The following is a 21776-nucleotide window of genomic DNA, read 5'->3' as shown; positions in this document are numbered from 1 at the left end:
GGCTTTAGTGCAGGGCAACACGGGCTCTTGAAGAACTCTTTTTTTTTCCCTTTCTGACAAGAGTGTAACTTACCAGTTTCTCTCTTGGCTTCGACTACCAGGAAATACAGGCAACCTGAGTTAGGCTGAATTGGAGAAGCCCTATTCTCATGGGCGACATGTGGTCTTCATAGCTTTGATATCCAACTATAATTTAACAATTATACTGTGTGTACATGATATTTCTTTTTCTCCCATCTTTCCCTTATTTTAGCCCTCCTGTGGCCAACCAATTTGTTTGTGTTGGGACAGTTTCTGAGTTGGCAGCCACACTTCTAGTCTCCCCCGCTCCACTTCTCTCACGGGTCTGTCACAAAATGATCTCCACACACTGCGATTCCGATGACATCAGCACCAAGGTCCATTTCATGAGGGCTCATCACCTGGCCTCAGCCTTTCTGTCTGAATTCTTCCCAGTCTCACCGCTCGTTTAAGCTGTAGGCACAGTGGCTGAGTCACTTCCTGACCAGGGCCAACACTTCTGTGCATTTCTCTGTACTTAGACCATTTCCTCTGCCACTGGTTCTCTCTAGTATCCTCTGGATAAATGCTTATCTGTACTTCAGGTTCCCAGGCCAAATGGCACGCACCTTAATGTTTTCCATTATCCACTCTCAGAATTACCGTGTCTTCACTGCTTAGAATGCCACACAGTTCTCTCGTAGTGATTACATTTTTTCATACTTGTTTCTTTATAATTTCATTTGTATCAGCGGGCTGAGTTCCTGTCCAGTTGGTCTCAACCCTCCTCATACCTTCTGTGTCACCATAGCAAAACAAGTAACATTCTCTTTAGAACAAAGTATCCAGCCCCCGCCCCTACCAACAAATTAATAGATGTGATTTTTCTCAAAATCCCTTAACTGAGTATTGTATGATTTTGGCCTTAAAACTCTAGTTCCAGCTTCCAAATTCCTACTCATATTTTCTGGAGCCTTAAACATAGTTCCAGCTTCCCAAGATTTACCTAGGATCTTCACTGAAATGTAAACTGTAGGCCATCAACCCCAGATACTCTAATTCTATAGGTCTCTCTGCCTTTGAGTTGACTCCAGGCTTAAATGCCAGCACTTTTTACATCATGCCATTTGGTCATTTCTTCACATAAAATGACTCTTTCCTTCATCTGTTGGCTTTTATTACACCAGCCACATGTGGGTCCCAGGTGATGTTTTCAGGCATTGTGAAATACATCGAGAATTGTTATACCTCCAAACTGAGCCCTGAGCCCTACAGAGTTCTGCACGACTCCAAGGAGACAAATATAAACGGGGCTCCACAAAAGTCAAAATGTCCTCTGCACCAAAAGAGAACGGCAGCCTCTGGGCCTGAGATACGCGGCAGGATGCAGAAGTGACTGTCTTTCCTATGGTTTCATTTTCATGCAGATGTGACTGTCTGAACCACCTGAGTCTGACCACCCTAGGCTCAGCCATACAATGATTTGATTACTAAATGGAATTTATATATTGACTGAGTCTGAATCCTGTTGCGACATGAATCTGTAGCTGATAGTTCAGCTTTTAGTTAAAAAAAAAAAACCCAAAAAACAAAAAACAAAATCCCAACTACCAATGAAGCACAGTTATCCTGGTAGGTGGCCACAAACCTAAGAACACAAGGTGAGAACTTGGGAAGCCATAGGCTAAGTGACCATGCCAGCTGTGGACATGTAAGCCTGACATCTTTTTCTCTAAACATCTTATAGGCAGCTCCATAAAGCAGGGCCTGTTAGAGGCAGAAGGTTAAACAAGCAGTAGAATAAAACAAATACAAACATGTGGAGTTAAAAGATTATATATAATAAAATACTTAGGTAACAAATTATTCATCCACTCAAGTTTCAGGAATAATTTTGCTGGTTTAAAATTAGTAGCAGTCACTGTTCAAAAGACTGAACATGTTTATTACGTGTTTTTACTTCAGTGTGACTGTTTATTTAACGGTTTCTAAATTAGGTTTTCTTTCTTCTCCCCTCTGTCTTGTTCTTGAACATGGGGCCAGCCCCTGCGGAAAGTTTAGTATTACTAACTCGATTAAATGGATTCGTTATGATATCTGGGATAAGCCATGAACAGTTTTATTTAATCGAGGGTTTGAATATTATACTTATTTTTTTTTTAAAGAAAACATGTAAGTGAGATGAGAATGTATGCATGACTCCGGGCAGTAAACTATAACTCAAACCTGCTGTTCACATCCTGCCTCTCCCACGCCTGCGTCAGGGCGTGGCTGCTTTTTGTGAATTCCGCTATATAACTTACTTTGCCACGACAGTGTTTATGTGAGTCCTCACGAGTCCCAGATATTGGTCAATCTGTGCCTACAGAGAGGAAGACATCATGAGCTCATCCAAACACCACGAGGTTAAAAGTTCACGCGAATGCCTCACCCCACCTGCAACTTACCTGGTGCTTCACGTACACCACGGGTAGAGTAAACATTGACACCACAGCTGGGGGAAAACAAATATACCGTTAGAACTCTGAGAAGTATCAGCAGGATACTCATAGACACGTTTTATATAGTCATGGGACCTTAGCATTATTTAAAAAAAAAAAAAGGATTGCAGATAAAAGATGACAGGGCATAAGAAAAACAAAGGCAGAGCCCTCTGTAGATAAATCATCATTCCTAGAATGGCCCAGTGTGGCCTTTCAAGATGACAGTTGGTGACCTCTGACCCACCCATAGTGGCCACTGTAGATGTAATACTAGAAGCCAATATAGTCGTGTGTTTGGAAATTTAGAAAAGCACACTTAAAAATCCATTGTTAACTGAACTACAATTGAAAGGGAGATACGCTCTACTTGGTGTGGGGGAGGGGTTTGCTGTACTTGGTATGGGGGAGGGGATCTGGTGTTTATTCCTAGCACACTACCAAGAAGCTGAAGGCTGACAGCCACAGAGGCACCAGGTCTGCCACCTGTGAGGCACAGGAAGTCCTTACCCATAAGCAGCAGGGTCAGGCCGTTGAAGAGCGCGCCAACGTAAGTCAGGAGCCACATGAGGACTGCAAACTGGAGAATGAGAGGACAGTCAGAGAACCTACCACCATCCCTCCCAGAGGGGGTCCATATCTGTCCCAGTTAGCTAAAATGGGCAGCAACAGGAAATGGATTCCTGAGAAATGATTTTGACAGGAAATAAGAGTACAGTAAGGTGTCTAAAGCTCACCGTTCTGGTCCTGTGGAGACCTTGGATCATGACCCAGGAAAATGAGAGGCTAAGCCAGGCATTTGGCAATCTGCAGCTCTTAGCTGCCTTTGTAAGGGCCCAGAGTTTAAGAAGGGTTTTTTACACTTTTAAATGGTTAGATAAAATAATAGTAGTCTCCAATGTTCTGTGAGTTTGGATTAAATTTAACTTGCAGTGTTTATCAATAAAGTTTTATTGGTACACACTCACAGCCCTTCATGGACGGTTTGTCTTCTGCTACTATTATGCTATAGTGCCCAAGTTGTGTGGGGATAATATGCCCTGAAGCCCTATTTGGCCTTTATAGATGAGATCTCTATGCTACAGTATGCACAAAGCATCCCTTAATGGCATAACTCATAACCACCTTCCCTCCTGCCCCCAGTTCTGCTCTGGGCTTGCTGAGTCCTGTTTCAACCAGGAAGTCACAGGGAGGTCCAAACAGCCCATTTAAAAAACAAAAGCAAAACAAAAACAAAAATAAAAACAAAAACAAAAACAAAAAGCAACTCACTAGATCCGAGGTTCTCAACTTGTGAGTCTCGACCCCCAAACCACCAGAAAGCACAGATATTTACATTGCGGTTCATGACAGTAGCAAAATTACAGTTATAAAATAGAAACAAAAAGTTTACGGTTGGGGGTCATCACAATATGAGAAATTGTATTAAAGGGGTGCAGCATCAGGAAGGTTGAGAACCACTGCATTAGACGAAGTGAGACTACCTGAAATAAAGCCCATCCCCCGAAGCCCTCGTGTGTGTGTGTGTGTGTGTGTGTGTGTGTGTGTGTGTGTGTGTGTGTGTATGTGTGCGCGCACGCGCGCACGTGTGATGCTCTGTGCTGGGTGCAGATTTTCCATTTTAATGCTCAATCCGAGGAGGTCTGAAGGGCTTACTGTTAGCATCCTCAGGAGTATATACGTGTTCCTCACATTCTTAAAAGTGGTTAATTAGGAGATGGGCTGAGAACTTGGCTTATGAATCTACCCCTTACACCCTCCCATGTAAAATGTCTAGAACTAGGTTTAATCCTTTTCCTAAATCGGGCAACCCTGGATTAGTGTCTAAATGTCTCTGAGCCACAGTTTTGTCATCTGTGAAATGGGACTAGCTTGGATGAGTTTCATGGTGCCACACAACCGGAGACTCTCGGATTCTAGACTAATTGGGGCTTGCTTTGTAGACTCTGAATTGTAGCTGCCTGTCCCATCCTTCCTCTCGGGAGAACAACTCCAGACTGTAAGGCAAGGGGAGGAAGCCATCATACTTTTAAGGAATCCACCAGGTCCTGGACGAGGAAGAGCCTCCGTAGCTCTTTCAGAGTGCTGTTGACGTACAGCTGCAGGCAGTCCGTGTACTTCTGGATCTGCTCTTGCGACAGGGTGATCTCCAGCTCCAGGTAGGCCCTGTCAACAAGCCATCCCAAGAGAACGCCATTAGAGGGTTGAACAGAGGCTGCTGCACCCCAGGGCCAAGTAAGTGCACGTCACACTGGGAGAACGGTGGCTGGGTCATCTCCAAGGGTTATAGCTGCTGGCTATAGACACCATGCACACTTGCTTCCTGTACATGTGGAGTGCAGCATTTCTGACTCTCTGGGGGCTTTGTGACTCCATCTACAAAACACAGTATTACAGGGTGAGCTAATAACTCAGAGAAACTGGGAAGGGCTGAGGAAGACTGGTGAGCAGTCGGTTCCTTTACTGATTTCTCTACACACGACTACAAAGCGATAAGTGCCTTCCTTAGATACAGGAGCGATCAGGAAACCTGTAATTGGGTACCAAAGGAAATAAGCCAAATGGGACCCAAGTTTCCCAGGCTTCAGCTGTGGGAGACAAGCACATGGCAGTTATAGAAACAATGACATAGAATGTGGATGACGCATGGATGGCTAAGACAGACACTGAGGAAGAGCAGAAGGGCAGAGCTGGGGACTGCAGCCACATGCTAGTGCCAATCAAATCTGGGTCATGTGTGTGCTGCTAGAAGCAAAGACATGCCACTTCTGTGCTCTCTCATGTGGGTATGGGAATATGTGAAGGCAAGCCACAGCCCGGATGGCCTAGTAACTTAACATTAGAAAGAGGTGTCATGAGTGTGCACTATGAGGTACCATGAGTATGCATCATGAGGTACCATGAGTGTGCATCAGGATGTACTATAAGTGTGCACCAGGAGGTACCATAAGTGAGCACCATGAAATACCATGAGTGCGCACCATGAGGTTCCATGGGAGTGCACCAGGAGTTACCATGAGTTTGTACCATGAGGTATCATGAGCACGCATCAGGAGGTACCATGAGTGTGCATACTATCACTGTGTTTGGCACTGAGGTCAGGACCAAGATGCTGAGAAGGAAGGTCTGGTAAGCAGCCTCAACCTTTAGGGTACCCAACCCCTAAACAGGGCTTTTTTTTTTTTTTTGCTGAGGCCCTGCTGAAATGGAGGATTTGATTCAGCTGACAGGCAAGGCAGAGTAAGGGTCCATGCAGAGGCGGCCCTGGTGAAGTCTGGAGACTGGCCCAGATGTTGCAGCATCCTTTTTATGTCTCATCCAGGTCTCAGAGCTGTCACTCAATTATATAAAATGAGGCTGCATGTGGTGGAGCCTATGGCCAGTCAGCAGGTGTGTGTGACTCTTGCGCTGAGCTGGGCAACCAGGCTCACCACCTGCAGTTGAGATGGAGCGGTTTACTACAATAGGGTTGGCTGGATGCCACTGGCTAGCCTAACGCTGCCCTCTGTCATGCTTTGTATATCTATGCAGCTCACGGATTGCCATAAAAAGCTGGGAAGGGAAGGCGGAAGAGACAGCTTAGCAGTTACGAGAGCTTTATGCTTATAGAGGATCAGAGTCAGTTTGTAGAACTCACAAGCACCTGTTACTCCAGCTCCAGGGGATCCAATACCTCTGGTCTCTTTGGGCATCTACTCACATGTACATTCACGCACACAAATGTGTGCATGCATGAGCACATACACACATACACACAATTAATTAAAAATAAAATATCTTAGCAAGGTAAGACCATAACTTTCCCCCCCCACCTCAGTGTTCCCTCTACCCCAACTTCCCCTGTGTCTGTATGTGGTAAGGCTGCTCATGAACCTAGTACCACTCAGAAGCTTGGACCTTCAAATAAAAAATGCCAACATACTGTCCTCACTCTATAGTATTTACTGGCCATGTGGCTTTGAGGATGTCACTTTACTTCTTAGAACTCCAGTATTCCCATCTGTAAATAGGGATTACAGTGCCTGCCCTGTCTTATGAAGGTGGTTGGATTAAATATTTGTTGAAATTCTCTTTAAATGAAGAAGAAGAAAAAAAAAAGGCATGGGATCGGAGAGATGGCTCAGAAGTTAAGCGCACTTACTGCTCTTCCAGAGGACCTGGGTTCGATTCCGAGCACCCTCACAGTGCCACAACCATCCCTAACCCTAGTTCCAGAGGAGCCAACAGGCACTTGTGTGGTGCAGGCAGAACATTTCACACACACACACAAAGTAAAATAAGTAAGCCTAAAAATTCAAACAAGTAATTTAAAAAATTAAAAATTACAAACACCACACATAGACAATGAATTGTGATTACTTTTGTAACCCAGTATTGTTATGATAAGAATGAGTTTGTTACAGAAACGTTAGGTAGTAAAAAACAGGGGTTCAGGAAAACTGCAGAAGGTTCCCGGAGCTCTAGGGAAAAGTTCCCCAGGATCCCTGTGAGCTGGCAGGGAGGCAGGGGGAGGTCTAGCCAGCCTGGGGCACTCACTTGAAAGGGTGACCCTCATCTGTCTTCTGCACGGCTTGTAGAACAGACTTGTAGATGCGGAAGCTGATGGTGGCAGAGAGGGCGGCCAGGGCCAGGTAAGCAACGACGCTCACGACGCTGAACTGGGTTAGGGAGAAGAGCAGCAGCAGGAAGCTCCCGAACACAATCCCTGTCTGCTTGATGTCCCGCCAGTACAGAAGGTCAATCGCTGTGGGAGGGAGCACAGACACACACACCACTCAACTCCTGCAGGACCCAGGCAGACCGAGGGCGGTTCTGCTGCCGCTGGGGCTGGCATTTGGATTTCTAGAGGGAAGTGAGTAGAGAGACAGCGACACCAGGGACACTTGCTGACACTCCATTAGGATTTGGAAAAGTCTCCAGCCATGACCCCAGTAAGGAAGCATACTGCTTTTGGTGTGTGTAAGCATCTCTGTGGCATACAATCCTTGTATAGTGGCTGGGAGTATGTGATTGTGAAACAGACTTGAGAATACAGAGAGGTCTGGAGGGCCTGTTCTTCCCTCTGATCACACGAATTACACGCATAGCTGAATGCCCGTTGTCAACATTTGGTCTCAATAGTGGCTGGCAGATGCACAGATTAGCTACCACTGAGACTAGGCAGCAAGGAGATAGAGTTTGGGAAGGAAGGTGGTGCCTTTGGAAGGAAAGTTGAGGTGACCTCAGCCAATACCACATGCACCTGAACAAAAATCGTTTTCTTCCAAAATCCAGGAGAAACCGAGGCACGTGGCTGCGTAACAATGCCTGAAGTTGACATTTGGAGTGCTGGGGATGGCACCCAGGGCCTCTCATGTGTGAGCGAGGCATTTAACCTATCTCTTAAACCTCTTTAAAATCTTATTTTATTATAATAATTATTAGAGGACTGTGCCGCCAGCCCCAGCTGACATTTGCATGAAACTTTTATATACTCCCTGCTGTGGTTTGAATGAGAAAAGCCATCATAGGTTCATAGACTTGAATCCTTGGTTCAAACAGTTGGCGGAACTGTGTGGGGAGGATTAGGAGGCGTGGCCTTCTTGGAGGAAGTGTGCCACTGAGGGCAAGATTTGAGGTTTCAAAAACCCACGCTGTTCCCAGTGTCTCCCTTTCTGCCTCCTGCTTGTGAATAAATATGTGAGCTCTCAGCTACTGCTCCAGCACCATGCCTGCCTGCTGCCATGCTCCCCACCATGGTGGTCACAGACAGTGACCCTCTGGAAACATGAGCCTTGAGTCTAAACATGGAAATCATTTATGTTTCATATATAACAGACACACACAGTGCGAAGACCACTTTAGACTTTTTACAGCATTTCTGTGCAGGCCGCAGAGTTTCGTGGTATGGAACTTGTCATTTGCAGCATACCGTCATCTGCAGTTTTGTATGTTAGAGATGATCAGCCTGTACTGGAAGAGTATCACGCCACCCCTGCTGGCGACCAAAGGCTAACGAGGTGACATGGGAACAGTGTACAGCAAAGTGCTACATCCTCCTCCCAGCAGATTCATCTCAGGGGGCTGCAAGGCAAGAGGCTCTTTCCCCAGCCTCAAGGGCCCCCAGCAGTTTGAGGCTGAAGAGAAAAAAATGTCATTTGTACCGATCACCTTGCACTACCACTATGGTACCTCAATGGCTTCAGCTCAAAGTTACCAGATGACAGCCATTTGTTTGAAACAAACAAACAAACAAACCAACCATGAGTCCCTTTCTCTTATGACACTTCTCTGACGCAAGCAGTGGAGGAAGGTAAAGCTCAAAATTATGTTTGGGGATGAAACAAAGATTTTTATTTTCTTCTTTAAAGTTGGGCCAGGGACACAAGTTGACTCCAGAAGTCATGGCTGTGCTAAAGCCTCTTTCTACCCAATCACCTGTCACACTGATTGACCACTAGAAAATAATCTTTCGATAACTCTCTTTTTGCCATGAAAGTCACTATCTATCTATCTATCTATCTATCTATCTATCTATCTATCCATCCAGAAACTGTATGAAAAGACTTGCTTTTCCTTAACCATGAATTCACAGGATCTGCCCAAATAATTTTCCCTTTAGAAGAGTACCAAAGTATAACATTTTTCAGGTATAGAAGACCTTTGGGAAGAAATTATCTGTGAATTCCTACAGGCCCGAAGCAGGTGACAGATGTGAGAGAGGGAAAGATCTCCACATGGCCTGGCTCCTCTTGACAGGCTCAGTGGCAGTAGGTTCAAGCAGGCCTGGGTGTGGGGCTGAAGGTCTTTGGCTATGGGCAGCCTCCAGCAGCTCTGCTCATTGAGTCAGTCTCCACTGAGGAAGAGCCAAGCAGCAGCCTTTGTGCTGGGAGACAGGGCCATAATAATATATGAAGTTTGAAAGCAGGGAAAGACTTTACAGTTACAAAGGAGTGACTGTAATCTATGCGTAATCAGTGTGACCTCACGGGCAGGCACATTGGGATGCAGACACCTCGTAAGGAAGCCTGAGGTTTCAGGAAGTACTGTGAGAGCTGGGGAAAGGTGGTTTACCCCCAACCCTGTGACTAACGAAGGAGTATGGAAGCTCTGCAAAGCAGTTTTCAGACCAGAAAGAGGTAGGATTTGCCACTTCCACTTGACTCCCCACTGAATGAGTTGCTAAGTTGGCAATATAGGTTCCGACTAGAAAAGCCTTCTACATCTCTGGCCACCTGCACAAAAGCTGAGAGTGGTTGTCACCCAGTCGGGGGCTATCTTGGAAGAATCTATGGGTAGAGAGGTCACCTGAGTCCAGGTGTTTGGCCATCAGCCAGCAGATCTGCCCATCATCTTGAGAGGATGAGAAGCTTCTATTTAGTCAATCAACAAAGACATCTTGTAAAGGGTGGGCTTGGACCCTTGAGTACTTTGTGTCACTATTATCTATGTGGACACTAAAATGTTCAGAGTCCTCTAATGTGTTATTTCATCTGAGCCTTACCACAAACCCTATTAGACAGGCAGAATATTACATGAGGCAGCTAAAAGTTAAATGCATTTTCTCACTATGCAATGAAGCAGAACCAACCCTTAAATTTGATGTTTTCTTGCAAACAAAATAGTTGTGTTTTTCACTTTCTATTAAATGGCACCTCAATTCTATTTTAAGCTGATTTCACAAGTAGCTATTCATGGGTTGTTTTTCTCTTGGTAAAATCAAGTCCATGTCTATCGTTTCATGATCACTAATTTTCCAATTAGTACAGGACTCAAGCAATTATAAACCGTTCCTTCTGTATTTGTAAGGATGTGGAGATCTGTCTGAGATGACTAGGCAGTCATTTGAACAAACCCCAACTCAATGCCAGTCTATCTGTACTGTAGGAGGAAATTTGAGTTGAGTTGTGGTAGTCCTGCAGTGGTTTGAAGGAAGAAGTGGGGGTTTGCTTTGCAAACTTGGAGTGCAGTTTGTTAAGGGCATGGGGCGGATAAGGAAAGCATGCAGGAGTAATTGACAGCAGTAGTGACGCTCTGTGGGAGCAGTGAGGGGTTACAGATGAGACTCATCTCCAAGCTCAGTGAACAAGATGCTACCATCACCAACAAAAGGAGAATACTAGTGTGATTTTGGGGTGAATATGACTCTTGTTTTTAAGCCCCTAGATTCTGACATGAGACCTGGAGGTAGAGTCACAGCCTGGGGCATGATGAGACAGGAATCACAGCCAAGTATGGTAGTTATACACAAAGCCAATTTTTTTACACGCTTGGAAGTGAACCACATTTTAAGGTTCTGTCTCAGTGGCCTCAAGCTAAAATGGCCTTTGGTACCACATCTTCAGAGTTGTTCCGGTGTCTGTGCACAGCAGGCTGCTGGAAACTTGACAAACCAGCAGCAGTGAAAGTCAGTAAATAGCACAGACCACGGACATTTGACTGCATCCACAAAAGAAGGAAACCGTCGAAGCCCTGGAAGGGAAGGAAATTTCTGAGGAGTGAGGGGCTGAAGGACAATTTAGGGTGAAGCCGCAGCTAGACAGAAGTGGAGCTATACAGAGCATCCTGGGTGCTCTCGGGCAAACACAGCGGTCTAGATCTCAGTATCTACGAAGACAGAAGCTCCCCAGCATTCCGCGGGAAATACTGCAGCCACACTAAGGGGAGGGAGGACGTCTGGGACTGGAGACCAGAAGGTCATGTGGTACTGTGCAGGGGGCCGTGCTGGGAGTAGTGGGGTGGGGTGGTAAGGGCCTAGGGAGCTGGAAGTTCCGAGACACAGAGAAGATGGTCATCTGGGGAGTTAGTAGCTGTATGCACCTGCTGGTTGAGAAAAAGCCGGGATTGTAGTGAAATCACATCGGGGAAGATTTTTGAAAAGAGAAGACAGGTGATTGAGCAAGGGATCAGAGAAGACGGATGGATTAGTCAGAGCCTTTCTTCCCAAGAAAAGAAGGGATGAGAGAGACTTCAGGAAAAGAAACATATGGACATGGATACGTTAAAGTGATGTGGACTGCCTTGAAACTGCACTCTGATTCCACATGGAAAATGGTTGGTGGGCCATCCTGAGTCTGAGGAGGTTAGGGGGCCTGGCTGGATGACAGTAGGAAAGGGTGAAGCCAGTTTAATGCAATAAAATTGTGACAAGCCACACACAGCTACTGGGCGTGTGAATGTGGCTGACTGCAAGTGGGGCAGATGCTCTGCAAGCGCGAACTAAGATGCAGGGACCTAGGCTTAGCTTCTTATATATATATAGGATGTAAAATGTCTGGTTAATGATTTTCTTGTTGATTGTATGCTATAAAGCTAATAATTTTGGGTATGTTGGATTAAGTGGAATATTGTATCAAAATTAATATTGCCCATTTGACTTTTCACTGTTGCTGCTAGAAAATTTAAGTATTTACGCGCGGCTTACACAGTATTTCTGTTAGGTGATCCTGATACATAATGATGATTCCAAAAAGGATGAGGAAAAGGATCACCAAATGGCAGAGGGGCTTTCCTTCAAGTCAAGGGCTCCAGCTGCTGCAGACACCAGGTTCCATTCCGGGTGCTGTGGTCAGCAGATACTGGGCTGGCCTGGGGCTGTGAACTGACACACACAGTACACAGTGAGAGGAGACTAAAATCCAAGGGGTCAGATGTGAAAATGACAGTGCCTGTGACCCAGGCCTACAGTGGGAGACAGATGGCCTGGGAGAGGGCCAGTAGCCATGTGTGGCCAGAGTGCTGGCAAACGGTGGGAGGTGCTGAAGTTGTGGTCGCAGAAGGGAGTTTCTGTGTTCTGCGTTCCAAATGCCGACTTCTCACGTCTGAATTCTGATGGGGGTGACGTGACTCTGTTGAGAGAGCTTTGTAATACCTGCTGCGGTCTGAAGATAGCCTGCTCCCCACTTGCAATTCACTTCAGAACTGAATCCCCATTGTGAAGTTGAAGAGGGTGAAAATTTTAATCCAACTAAGGGATTTAGAAGTGGAGGCCCAGAGAAGGGATTAGGGTTGAGTGAAATAAGTCCTCAAAGTGGAGCCTCTGTGACTGAGCACCAGTGGCTTTACAATGAGAGAGAGACCAGGACACTCATACATAAGTGTGCTCCCTGTTTCTTGTCACCTGATGCCCTGTAGCACTTCAGGGCTCTGCCGGCAAGAAGGCCACCACCAGGTCAGGACCTCAGCTGTGGACCTGCAGAACCATAGCCCATAATAAGCTTTTCTTTATACAAGTTACCGAGTCTGTGCTACTGTGTTATAAACGACACAAAGTGGAAGACCACAGTGGACCCAGAAGAGTAGGCTCTCGGATAAAATTTCCTTAGTAACCTTACAACTGCAGCAAACGGCCCCACGTGCCCTGGTTACAGCAAAGCAGAGGTGGTTTTTCCTCTTTTAATATTCTCACGCAGAAAAGCCAGAGGGAGCTGAACAGTAGAGCGATACTCACTGAGCATGCTCACAGGGCAGGCGCATCACTGCATCACTGCATCACTTTGACAATTCTAATAATTAAGGCCACCTTGCTGCAAGCCAAGAGGCAGCACACTGGATTTGAAAGCATGCACCAGTGGGTTCTACCATCAGTTTCATAAATGGGCTAGGATTGGTGAACTCATCCTAGTCCACGGACCACAGGTAATGAGTGCACAGCCACCAGGGACCAGAGCTAAACACGGTCAAAGACAAACTGAGAGAGCTGAAGAATCTCAATATCAGTCATTAAACCAGAGTGCCAATGGCCCTCAGAATCTCACTAAAAACAGAGATGGTGATGAGAGAGTAGTGTTCTGTCTTTAGAATTACTGGGAATTAAGCTCTCTGTCACCTTTTCTGGACAGAAAGCCCTTTACGGCGACCCAAATGCTTTTGGTTTGGAAATTCTTTTAGATATGGTGACCCAAGATGCACACAGTTCTATGACCCCAATAGTGGCTGTGGTATTTAGAAAGTTTATTAAAAATGTATAAGCAAAGAAGACAGTAGTGCAGCTATCCATATTTTATTTATAAAATGAAATGTGGCATAAGTAAATATAAAATGGCAATAAATTAAACAACTGTCTGCATCATCGATCCACTTCTTTCTTTTTCTTTTTTCTTTTTTTTTTTTTTCCTGAGACAAGATCTCTTGGAGCCAAGACTGACCTTGAACTCACTCTGTAGACAAGGCTGGTCTTGGATATCTGTCCTTTCTACCTCTGCCTCCTGATGCTGGGATTAAAAGCATACACTATCAAGCTCGAATACCACCCCAGTCCAGAAAAGACTATAGGCACCACTGTATCACAAGTAGGAAAATGTAAAAAAAAAAAAAAAAAAAGGGTTTTCTGTAGAAATATCAGCATTTCAAGCAAAGTGTCACTGACAAATAATATGATACGGATGGTTACAAACTTTTTGGCCAACTTGCAGTACTCTGACTGCAGTGACCAACCACCTGATGAGAGCTAATAGCAGGCCACATAAACCTGAGCCCTCGCCAATCCAGTGTCCAAAGGAATGATGGGAAAGCCAGTTTCTGCCTGATTTTCCTAAGACCAACAATCTATCACCACAGAGCACTGACACAGAGACACTAAAATGACTTGCCCTCCTAATCCCCCATTTTACATTAAACAGTTGAATCATAATGGAAGTGCAGTAGACTACTTCAGAGACCTTCAAAGACGTTGCCTTTTAGCGGATTTCATTCCATTTACCGTGACAGAGGCTCCCACGCAGCGGGACTTCAAAGGGTAGTCCAGGAGTCCTGAGCCCAGCTGGCGAGCTGCTGGCAGAACTCACCATGCCTTTTCCCAGGCCCGCCCTTCATACCACCTAAACACGGCCGATCTAGCTGTCAAGGAAAAAATGCCAACACTATTTCTAGCTGTTTCAGCAATCCTGTGGATGCTTTGAAAGGCAAGGTGCAGAAACTCAGCTTTTCCTCTAGATAGTAAAAGGGCCCAGCGTTAATGCATTCTCTACACGAGCTTTGGAGGAATAAAGGAAAATAAAGAATTGGATTGTCAAAGCCACAGCCAACAGCAGCATATGTGCCTTTCTTCAGTAAATGAAGACAGCTATAGTATGACTGATTCCTTCTGGATGCTTCTTGGCTTGGATGGACGGGAATGACTAGATGTTTAAGGAAGCCTTACCATTCTTCCCTGAGCTGGAAGCGATTTGATTCTTATCCTTAAGCTCGAAATCAGTAGCGTTTCTGTTCTCTCCTCACTGTGAGGAGATCTTGGTGACAACTAGGTCCAGGGTCACCATTATGAAACCCAGTCAGGAACTAAAGCCTGGCACGATGCACACACTTAAGTCAGCCAGCTTCACTCTCTTCTAAACCTTAAGCTAAGGGGAGGCCTCACTGGCAAGAGCCTCTCCTCAGACTGTGGTGGGGGAGGAAGTGGCTGCCTGAAGGGAAACATGATGGCTGAGGCCATAAGAAGACGAGAGAGAGAGAGAGAGAGAGAGAGAGAGAGAGAGAGAGAGAGAGAGAGAGAGAGAGAGAATTGAGTGTCTCCACGTGCTTTTCCTTCCAGCTGTTTGACTAGCTCAAAATGCAAAACTTTGTTCATCGTGTATTTTGGTTATCAACTGTAATTAGCCACAAGATCGTAAGTCCGCTCTCCGCTGTCCTAAGTCCACTGTGGCGTGGGGTTAGAAGATCCGTGGAGGGAGACAGGTGCTTCTCTTCTGATTTCTGAACTATGTGCTTGACATATCCTGACCAAAATCACAACAGCAAAAAGATTTCTGGAACTAATAAGGTGTATGACAAGGGGATGACTTCTCCTCATATCTGGTCCCTTTTGCTAAATTACCGTGCTCTTGTACATGGGTCATATTTTATCTCTGATCTTTCAAGAATCTAATCACCAAGCTGTAGATTGGTAAACCTCAAATCTAGTGATAGCTAACACTTGGGGTTTTTCTTTGTTTTTAGCTGTCATCTAGTTAGATGATATCTTCATTTATTTTGCTTATTGTGGGGCATACTATCACTTTGGGTTGGCCTGGAATTCACTCTGGAGTGCTGGGTAGCCTTACAGTCATGGAAATTCTCCTGCCTCAGTCTTCTGAGTGCTAGGATTATAGGTGTGAGCCACCATGTTGGGCCCAGAATATGTATTTTTTTAATCAATTAATTTTTTTATTTTTTACATATACATTTATATTATTACACATATATACAATAAACTACCTATAGCAAGAAGAACCATGACACAATCAGGCAGAATATGTATTTTACAGAATCATTAACGTCAACTTTTTTGCCTTGATTGTGAGTTAATCATAAGGAAGCCATATTTTCTTAAATGGCTGCTGTAGTTTCAAAATATCTGGAAGAGCAGTGGTATGAAAGGAACGTATTAGGGGTAGGCATGTGCCCTACAGGCTGGGAGAGATGGGAATTTTGGTTGGTGAGAGAGACAGAGAGACAGAGACAGAGACACAGACACAGACAGAGACACAGAGACCGAGACAAAGAGAATATTCTTTTCTCAATAGGGAGATGATATCCTGAAAACCACACACTCAAGGTCTAATAGGTTTTTGTTTGTTTGTTTTGTTTTGTTTCTGCTTGGGTTCTGTGGATTTAAATTTTAATGATATTATAAAGAAATTTAAAACATTACTGCATATTTATGTTCCAAAGAAAGAGTATCTAAAAATAAAGAAAGAAGGCCAGCTTGCTGTAGTGGAGTATTTCACCCTCAACTTGTATTATGTATACTCCTCATAATGCCCGTCATAAAAGAGGGCTGCAGGTTTTTATGGAGTAAGTATCAACTCACAAAAATCTGAGAAATAGAACAGATTTAAAGATGTGAATATTGACCAGCATTTTCGTCAAACTATCTCATCCATTTAAATGTTGATTTTTAAAATAGGTACTATAGAAAGTCCATCTATGTAGCTTAAACTAAAACATAATTAAAATAATTCTAACTTGCTAATATTTATCATAGTATTATCCTTAATTTTAGGGATAGTTCATGCTATAGAGATATATATCTGAAGTTCATAATTCTTTCAGCCCTATGTCAGCTTCTTATGTTAAATCGTTTTAAACTGCTTTTGAGCTGGGCATTGTGGCACATGCCTTTAGCTCCAGCACTTGGGAGGCAAAGGCAGGTGGATCTACATGAGCTGGAGGCCAGCCTGGTCTACAAAGCGAATTCCAGGATAGCCAGGGCTACACAGAGAAACTCTGTCTTGAAAAAGAAAATTTAAAAAATTCTTTTCGAGATCTCCATATCTCATTTTATATATATCACTTTTCCCTCTATGTCTAGTATTCACCTTCGTCTTTATTATGTACATTTCTGGAAGTGTATACACAGGCAGATTGATACTGTATTCATACTGACTAACTCTGGGTGGTAGGAACTGAAGTGATTTGTGGCTTTCATTGAACTTCTCTTAGCAAAAATAAAAAACTTGTAGTGTGTGTCCATCAACTGTCAGGGAAGGGGAAAAAAAAGCCATTTCCACCTCAAACTTTGATACATGCCCTTCCAAAGTTTCTCTTGACAATGCTAGAGATGCTATGGAAAAAGAAATAGAACATTGTTTTTTTTTTCTTCCAGTGTATCCAACTGTCCAGGCAATACACATTTGTAATTTTATCTGCGTACCTGGAGTCCTCCTTCACCAAGGAAAGTCCCAGAGCCCCAGCCGAGCAGGCTCCCATGGGCTCTCATTAGAATCTGCACCGCAGAGGAGTTTGCTGTAATATTTGGCATATTCTAGTAATGAGTCTAAATAAAAAGCTGGCTTTGGCCAAAGGTAAGACTGGTCTGCCTCTATATGTAAATGCAGAACTGTCTCTATCAAATTGCATTTTCTTACGTGTTTGTATGTGTGAACAGGTGTGGGTGCACATGGGTGCACAGGTGAGCGTGAATGTGTGTACTTGTGTGGAGGCTGAGGAAAAGCCCCCCGGGTCTCACTCCTCAGGATCCATCCATCCCATTTTTTGAGACAAGGTCTTTCAAAGGGAACTGAGGCTCCCTGAGTAGGCTAGTCTGGCTGGCCAGTAATCTCAAGGGACCTGCCTGTCACTGCCTCCTCAGGGCTAAGATCACTAGTGAACTTTTTTTTTTTTTAGCACAAACTCTGGGCAATCCTTCTTGGGACCTTATGCTTATGCAACAAGAACTTTATCAACTGAGTTATTTCCCCAGCCTTCACGTGCAATTAAAAAAAAAAAACGACTACTTCTTTCCACCTCTGTAGCTAAAATGTATGTTTGCCACATATTATGGGATGCTTGGATCTTTAATAAATGTTTCATCTAGTAACACTTGGATCAGACAGTCAATCCTGAAGCATTTCCATAGAGCACTGTAGGCTACCCCAGAATTTCCAAAATATTTCCTTTTGAAAGAACAACTAAAAACTTCATCAAAAGTTTGCATTCTGGTGGAGTCATGGTGCAATAAGGTAGGAGCTGAGCCTTCGCACCAAGCACCTAACAGATTGTCAAACTGCCATGCTACCATAGACGTAACCTGTTAAATTTGCTGAGCACAGTGAAATCCAAAGACGGAATAGAGCGAGAGAGTCCTACGGATGGATGTTGCTCATTCTTCCTTGCGTGACATCATCTAGATTTAAGTGGTGTGGCTGAAGACCAATACAGGGCTAACTGCTGATCCTCTCTCTCTTAAGGCCTGAATTCCCCCGCCCAATACAAGGACAGGAAATGTCACGGAGGCTTAGGACCAAGTGCTACAAGTACTGACTAGTCGCTAATACGTGTAAGCATTTAGAATGCTCAACCAGCGATGGTGGGGATGAGGACGGCAGCTGTGTAGGAGGGGCATGCGTTCTGCGTTACTGCTACGTGTAGCTTTGTCTCTGAGGAAGAGCCGCTTTTACTGCTGAATTTACCTCTTCTCACAAGTCTCGCTTAACTTCGTATAGTCTCCCGCCATCCAAGAGTCAACTGGGAATTTGAGAGAAGATCCTTGGCAAAACAGAAACTTGAGACTATGAGGGCTCTTCAGCATTATGCAGACAATTCATCTTTAGATAAATCACCAAGGAGAGTACCAGTTACCTCAGAGGCAGATGGCAAGACAGTGGGAAGCAGGGCTCGGGCTGTCACTAGCTGTGCACCTGACAGAAGCCTCATCTATCACCTGCAAAATGAAAATGTGAAAACAAACGTCCACGCACAGGATTTGAGAGGATTGAACAAAAGCAGTAAAATTGCCTCAAAATTATTAAGATTGTTGTAAACTGTAAGAATAGCTCCATTAGGAAATTGAATTCTGTAAATTTTAAAATTTTAGAGGTTTTGTTTGTTTGTTTGTTTGTTTTGTGTTTTGAAGACAGGATCTCACAGTCTGGCCTTGAACTCAATGTGTGAGCATGGCTTCCTTGAACCGGTGCTCCTGTCTCTATAGCCTAATGCTGGGATTGCAGGTGTGTATGCCGATGCCCGACTTAGCCTTTTTCTGTAACCCTTTTTGCTTTTGATTTTTTGTTTGTGATACAATGTTGTTCTAGCTTTGAACTATCTTCACTCCTCAGTCTCTTCAGTTCTGGTATTATAGGCATGAACTGTGATGAATTATTGCCTTTAGCTGAAATCATATCACACACACACACACACACACACACACACACACACACACACACACACTGACCCCTGCACTCTAGTTTTATGATACATATCAGTGAACTACTCTGATGTAATCTGTAGGTGAACATGTTAACAATGCAGAGGAAGCCTAAGGCCCACACATTTTTATCTACATAAAGCTTCTCAACACTTCCAGGACATTTTCACCAGGGGCGACTGATTCTCACGGTATGGGCAGTGCCTCCTAGGACACACCCATGCCATTTGTGGACTGAGCTCTGCTGGCCTAAGAGTTGAACACCCCAGGAATTACTGGTCATTAGCGGCTTCAACCCTGTATACACATTAAGCTCATCGTAGGACTGTTTGTTTAAAAACCACAATGCTAAGCGCTAGGGGTGGAGCCCAGCATCCTTTGTGTTCTTAAAGCATTTCAGGTGATTCTCGGAGGCTGCCAGGGACTAGAACTATTTGCTTTTAAATGATATGGAACTGAAGTGAAGATGTGTTTAGAATTTACTGTAGGTTTAGTCTATGGGGAAAGTGAAAGTTCTGACAGGGAGGGGAGGACAACAAAGGAGCAATTCATTCATACCACGGCTCTTTGGTGTCACCGAACCACCTAGTTAACTATTAGTCAATTTTCAAGTCAATGTCTTTGTTCTATTTGAGAGGAGAAAGATCAATGAATCTAATGACAATCAAAGGTCACTGGGTATAAAGGCTCTCTAGCAGTTCCAGGTTAATCTCCACAAGTAGCCATGTGGTTGGAAAGAGACACAGTTGCCTTCAGAGGGCAAATTATTGCATTTTATACTAATTCTTGATTTTATATAAAAAATATTCACGGCAACATTTAAAATAAACCAGTGTAAACCCCTTAGCTCTGTGATGCTATAATGCTCAGTTACCTATACTAATGAAACAAAAAACAAACAAACAAACAAACAAACAAACAAAAAACCCGCCATCTTTCCATATCTACTTCTGTTTAAAATAGAAGATGCCCGGAACTGAATACTAATCGTCAGTCCTCACGTCCATCTGAACTTGAGATTCTTATGAAGACCTGGTTGCAGAGTGTGTACATCCAAATGATGGGCCTCAGCACATGTATCTAGAAGGAGATATTGCAAAGCATGTTCACAGGCAGCTGCTCTATTCAACACATGCGGCTCCATGCAGCTGTCACCGTTTGCTAAAATTACACCCCTTGACTGCTCATCTCTTATTTATTGGCTTTTAAATTTATGTCCCACCTATCTACTTCTGACAGTCATATTTCTAATAGGACCACACGGCTAGAAGCAGACTGCTTACTGTATTTTATACCATTGCCACCCAGTTCAACAAACAAGAGCCAAAGCAAGAGTGCTTTAATTCTGAGATTTGTGTTTTTATCTTTTCTTAAGAAAAAAAAGCCATAAGAAAACAATCCTACAGAAGCATTAAAGATGAAAGAAACATTTTTAGTAAAAAATAAATAAATAAATAAAATAAAAAGAGCTACCACACCCGAGTGCGCCTGGTCCCCAAGGATGCTGCAAACCCCTGCAGGTTCCATCAAATGCGCCTTCTTCAGAACTGTATTTGTTAAATATCAAAAGACATTGGAGCTAACCAACCCCTGACTTTACCTCACACAATTTATTCTTGCTAATTCTTCCTTCCTCCTCCTCATGCAAAATGAGCAAGGTGAGGGAGAAAAATCTTAATTGTAACAAAGGGGAGATGGATGTGTGAAATACGAGGCTGAATAAAAATGGCTGAAAGGCGAGGATGGAGGGCGGCCACACCCAGTGCTAATATGGACCGTTTCTAAACAAATCTGTTAGACCAGAGGGCAGCCACCGCTGCTTTGCTTTCCCTCCTTTTATTTCACGGCAACCCATTGTTAACAAATAAATGGCATAGGTTATTCCAATGACAGTCACAAACACCAGAATACTTCATACTGAACCTCCCTTATAAGTGGCTACGCCATCATATTTTCAGGATTTGGAGAGCTGGTCTGCATTTCCAGCTTCCTTTGTGTGATCAAAAAAAAAAAAAAAGAAAAAAAAAAAAAGCCTGAGATGGGTGTGTCCCTCCCCCTTAAGGATGCCCTCTCGGTTAATGGCTCTGATCTCAACCCTTGGGCAGAAACAAATGCACTGCGATGCAGAAACAATAAGGAAGCACTTTAACTCCGTGGCTGAGAGATTAAACAAGTCCCGAATGATCAGGCCAGAAAAGCTCCCTGAGGAGACAAATGATGCATTATTTACAATGCCACAACACACAAGAAAACAAAGGGGTGAACTGGGAGGGGACAAAGACAAGGGGGTAGGCAAATATCATCCATGTCGATTTTGCAAGAACAGGTTTACTCCCCCCCACGCCCCGCAGAAAGCTCCTGGGTGTAAAGCATGCATAGGTCCCACAGGTGAAATGATGCACAAAGGCCGAGTCCGGATCGCGGTTCCGCGTGCGCCGCAGGCATGCACTACCGAAATAAAGAGAATACCCTGACTTTTCCAGTTGCTCCACACACAGTCCATCTTGGTGGAATCGGCAGTGGCCTGCATGGTGCGGGCTTGGCGGGCTCGCCGTGGCTCTCCTCCAGGCGCTGAGCTTGCACTCCGCGTCGCTGCCGGGCTGCGGCGGTGGGATCCGGTGGCCGCGCGGCTGCAGACTGAAGCGGCACCGGGCGCGAGCTCAAGGGGCGGGCGGGCACGAGCGCCACAAAGC

General features: G+C 44.4%; 1 protein-coding gene across 2 annotated transcripts in view; it reads right to left on the bottom strand.

Annotated features, from left to right (window-relative positions):
• RTN1 (reticulon 1) overlaps positions 1-21776 on the bottom strand; it is a 202842-nt gene that overhangs the window by 5837 nt on the left and 175229 nt on the right. The window contains exons 1-6 of one of the 2 annotated variants that reach the window (XM_084792144.1): positions 21553-21743; positions 7017-7224; positions 4508-4646; positions 2991-3060; positions 2448-2494; positions 2304-2362 (exon numbers count right to left, since the gene is read on the bottom strand). In XM_084792144.1, coding sequence (XP_084648270.1) covers positions 2304-2362; positions 2448-2494; positions 2991-3060; positions 4508-4646; positions 7017-7224; positions 21553-21613 — 584 coding nt within the window. In that variant the 5' untranslated portion in view covers positions 21614-21743. Of the gene's footprint in view, positions 1-2303; positions 2363-2447; positions 2495-2990; positions 3061-4507; positions 4647-7016; positions 7225-21552; positions 21744-21776 lie in introns of those variants that run through there. The other variant, XM_084792143.1, reaches the window with a different exon arrangement.

This window comes from Acomys minous, assembly GCF_964271855.1.
Source record: "Acomys minous genome assembly, chromosome: 8".
NCBI classification, from domain to species: domain Eukaryota; kingdom Metazoa; phylum Chordata; class Mammalia; order Rodentia; family Muridae; genus Acomys; species Acomys minous.
Note: the sequence above shows the minus strand (reverse complement) of the source record. Positions and strands in the feature narration are given on the sequence as shown.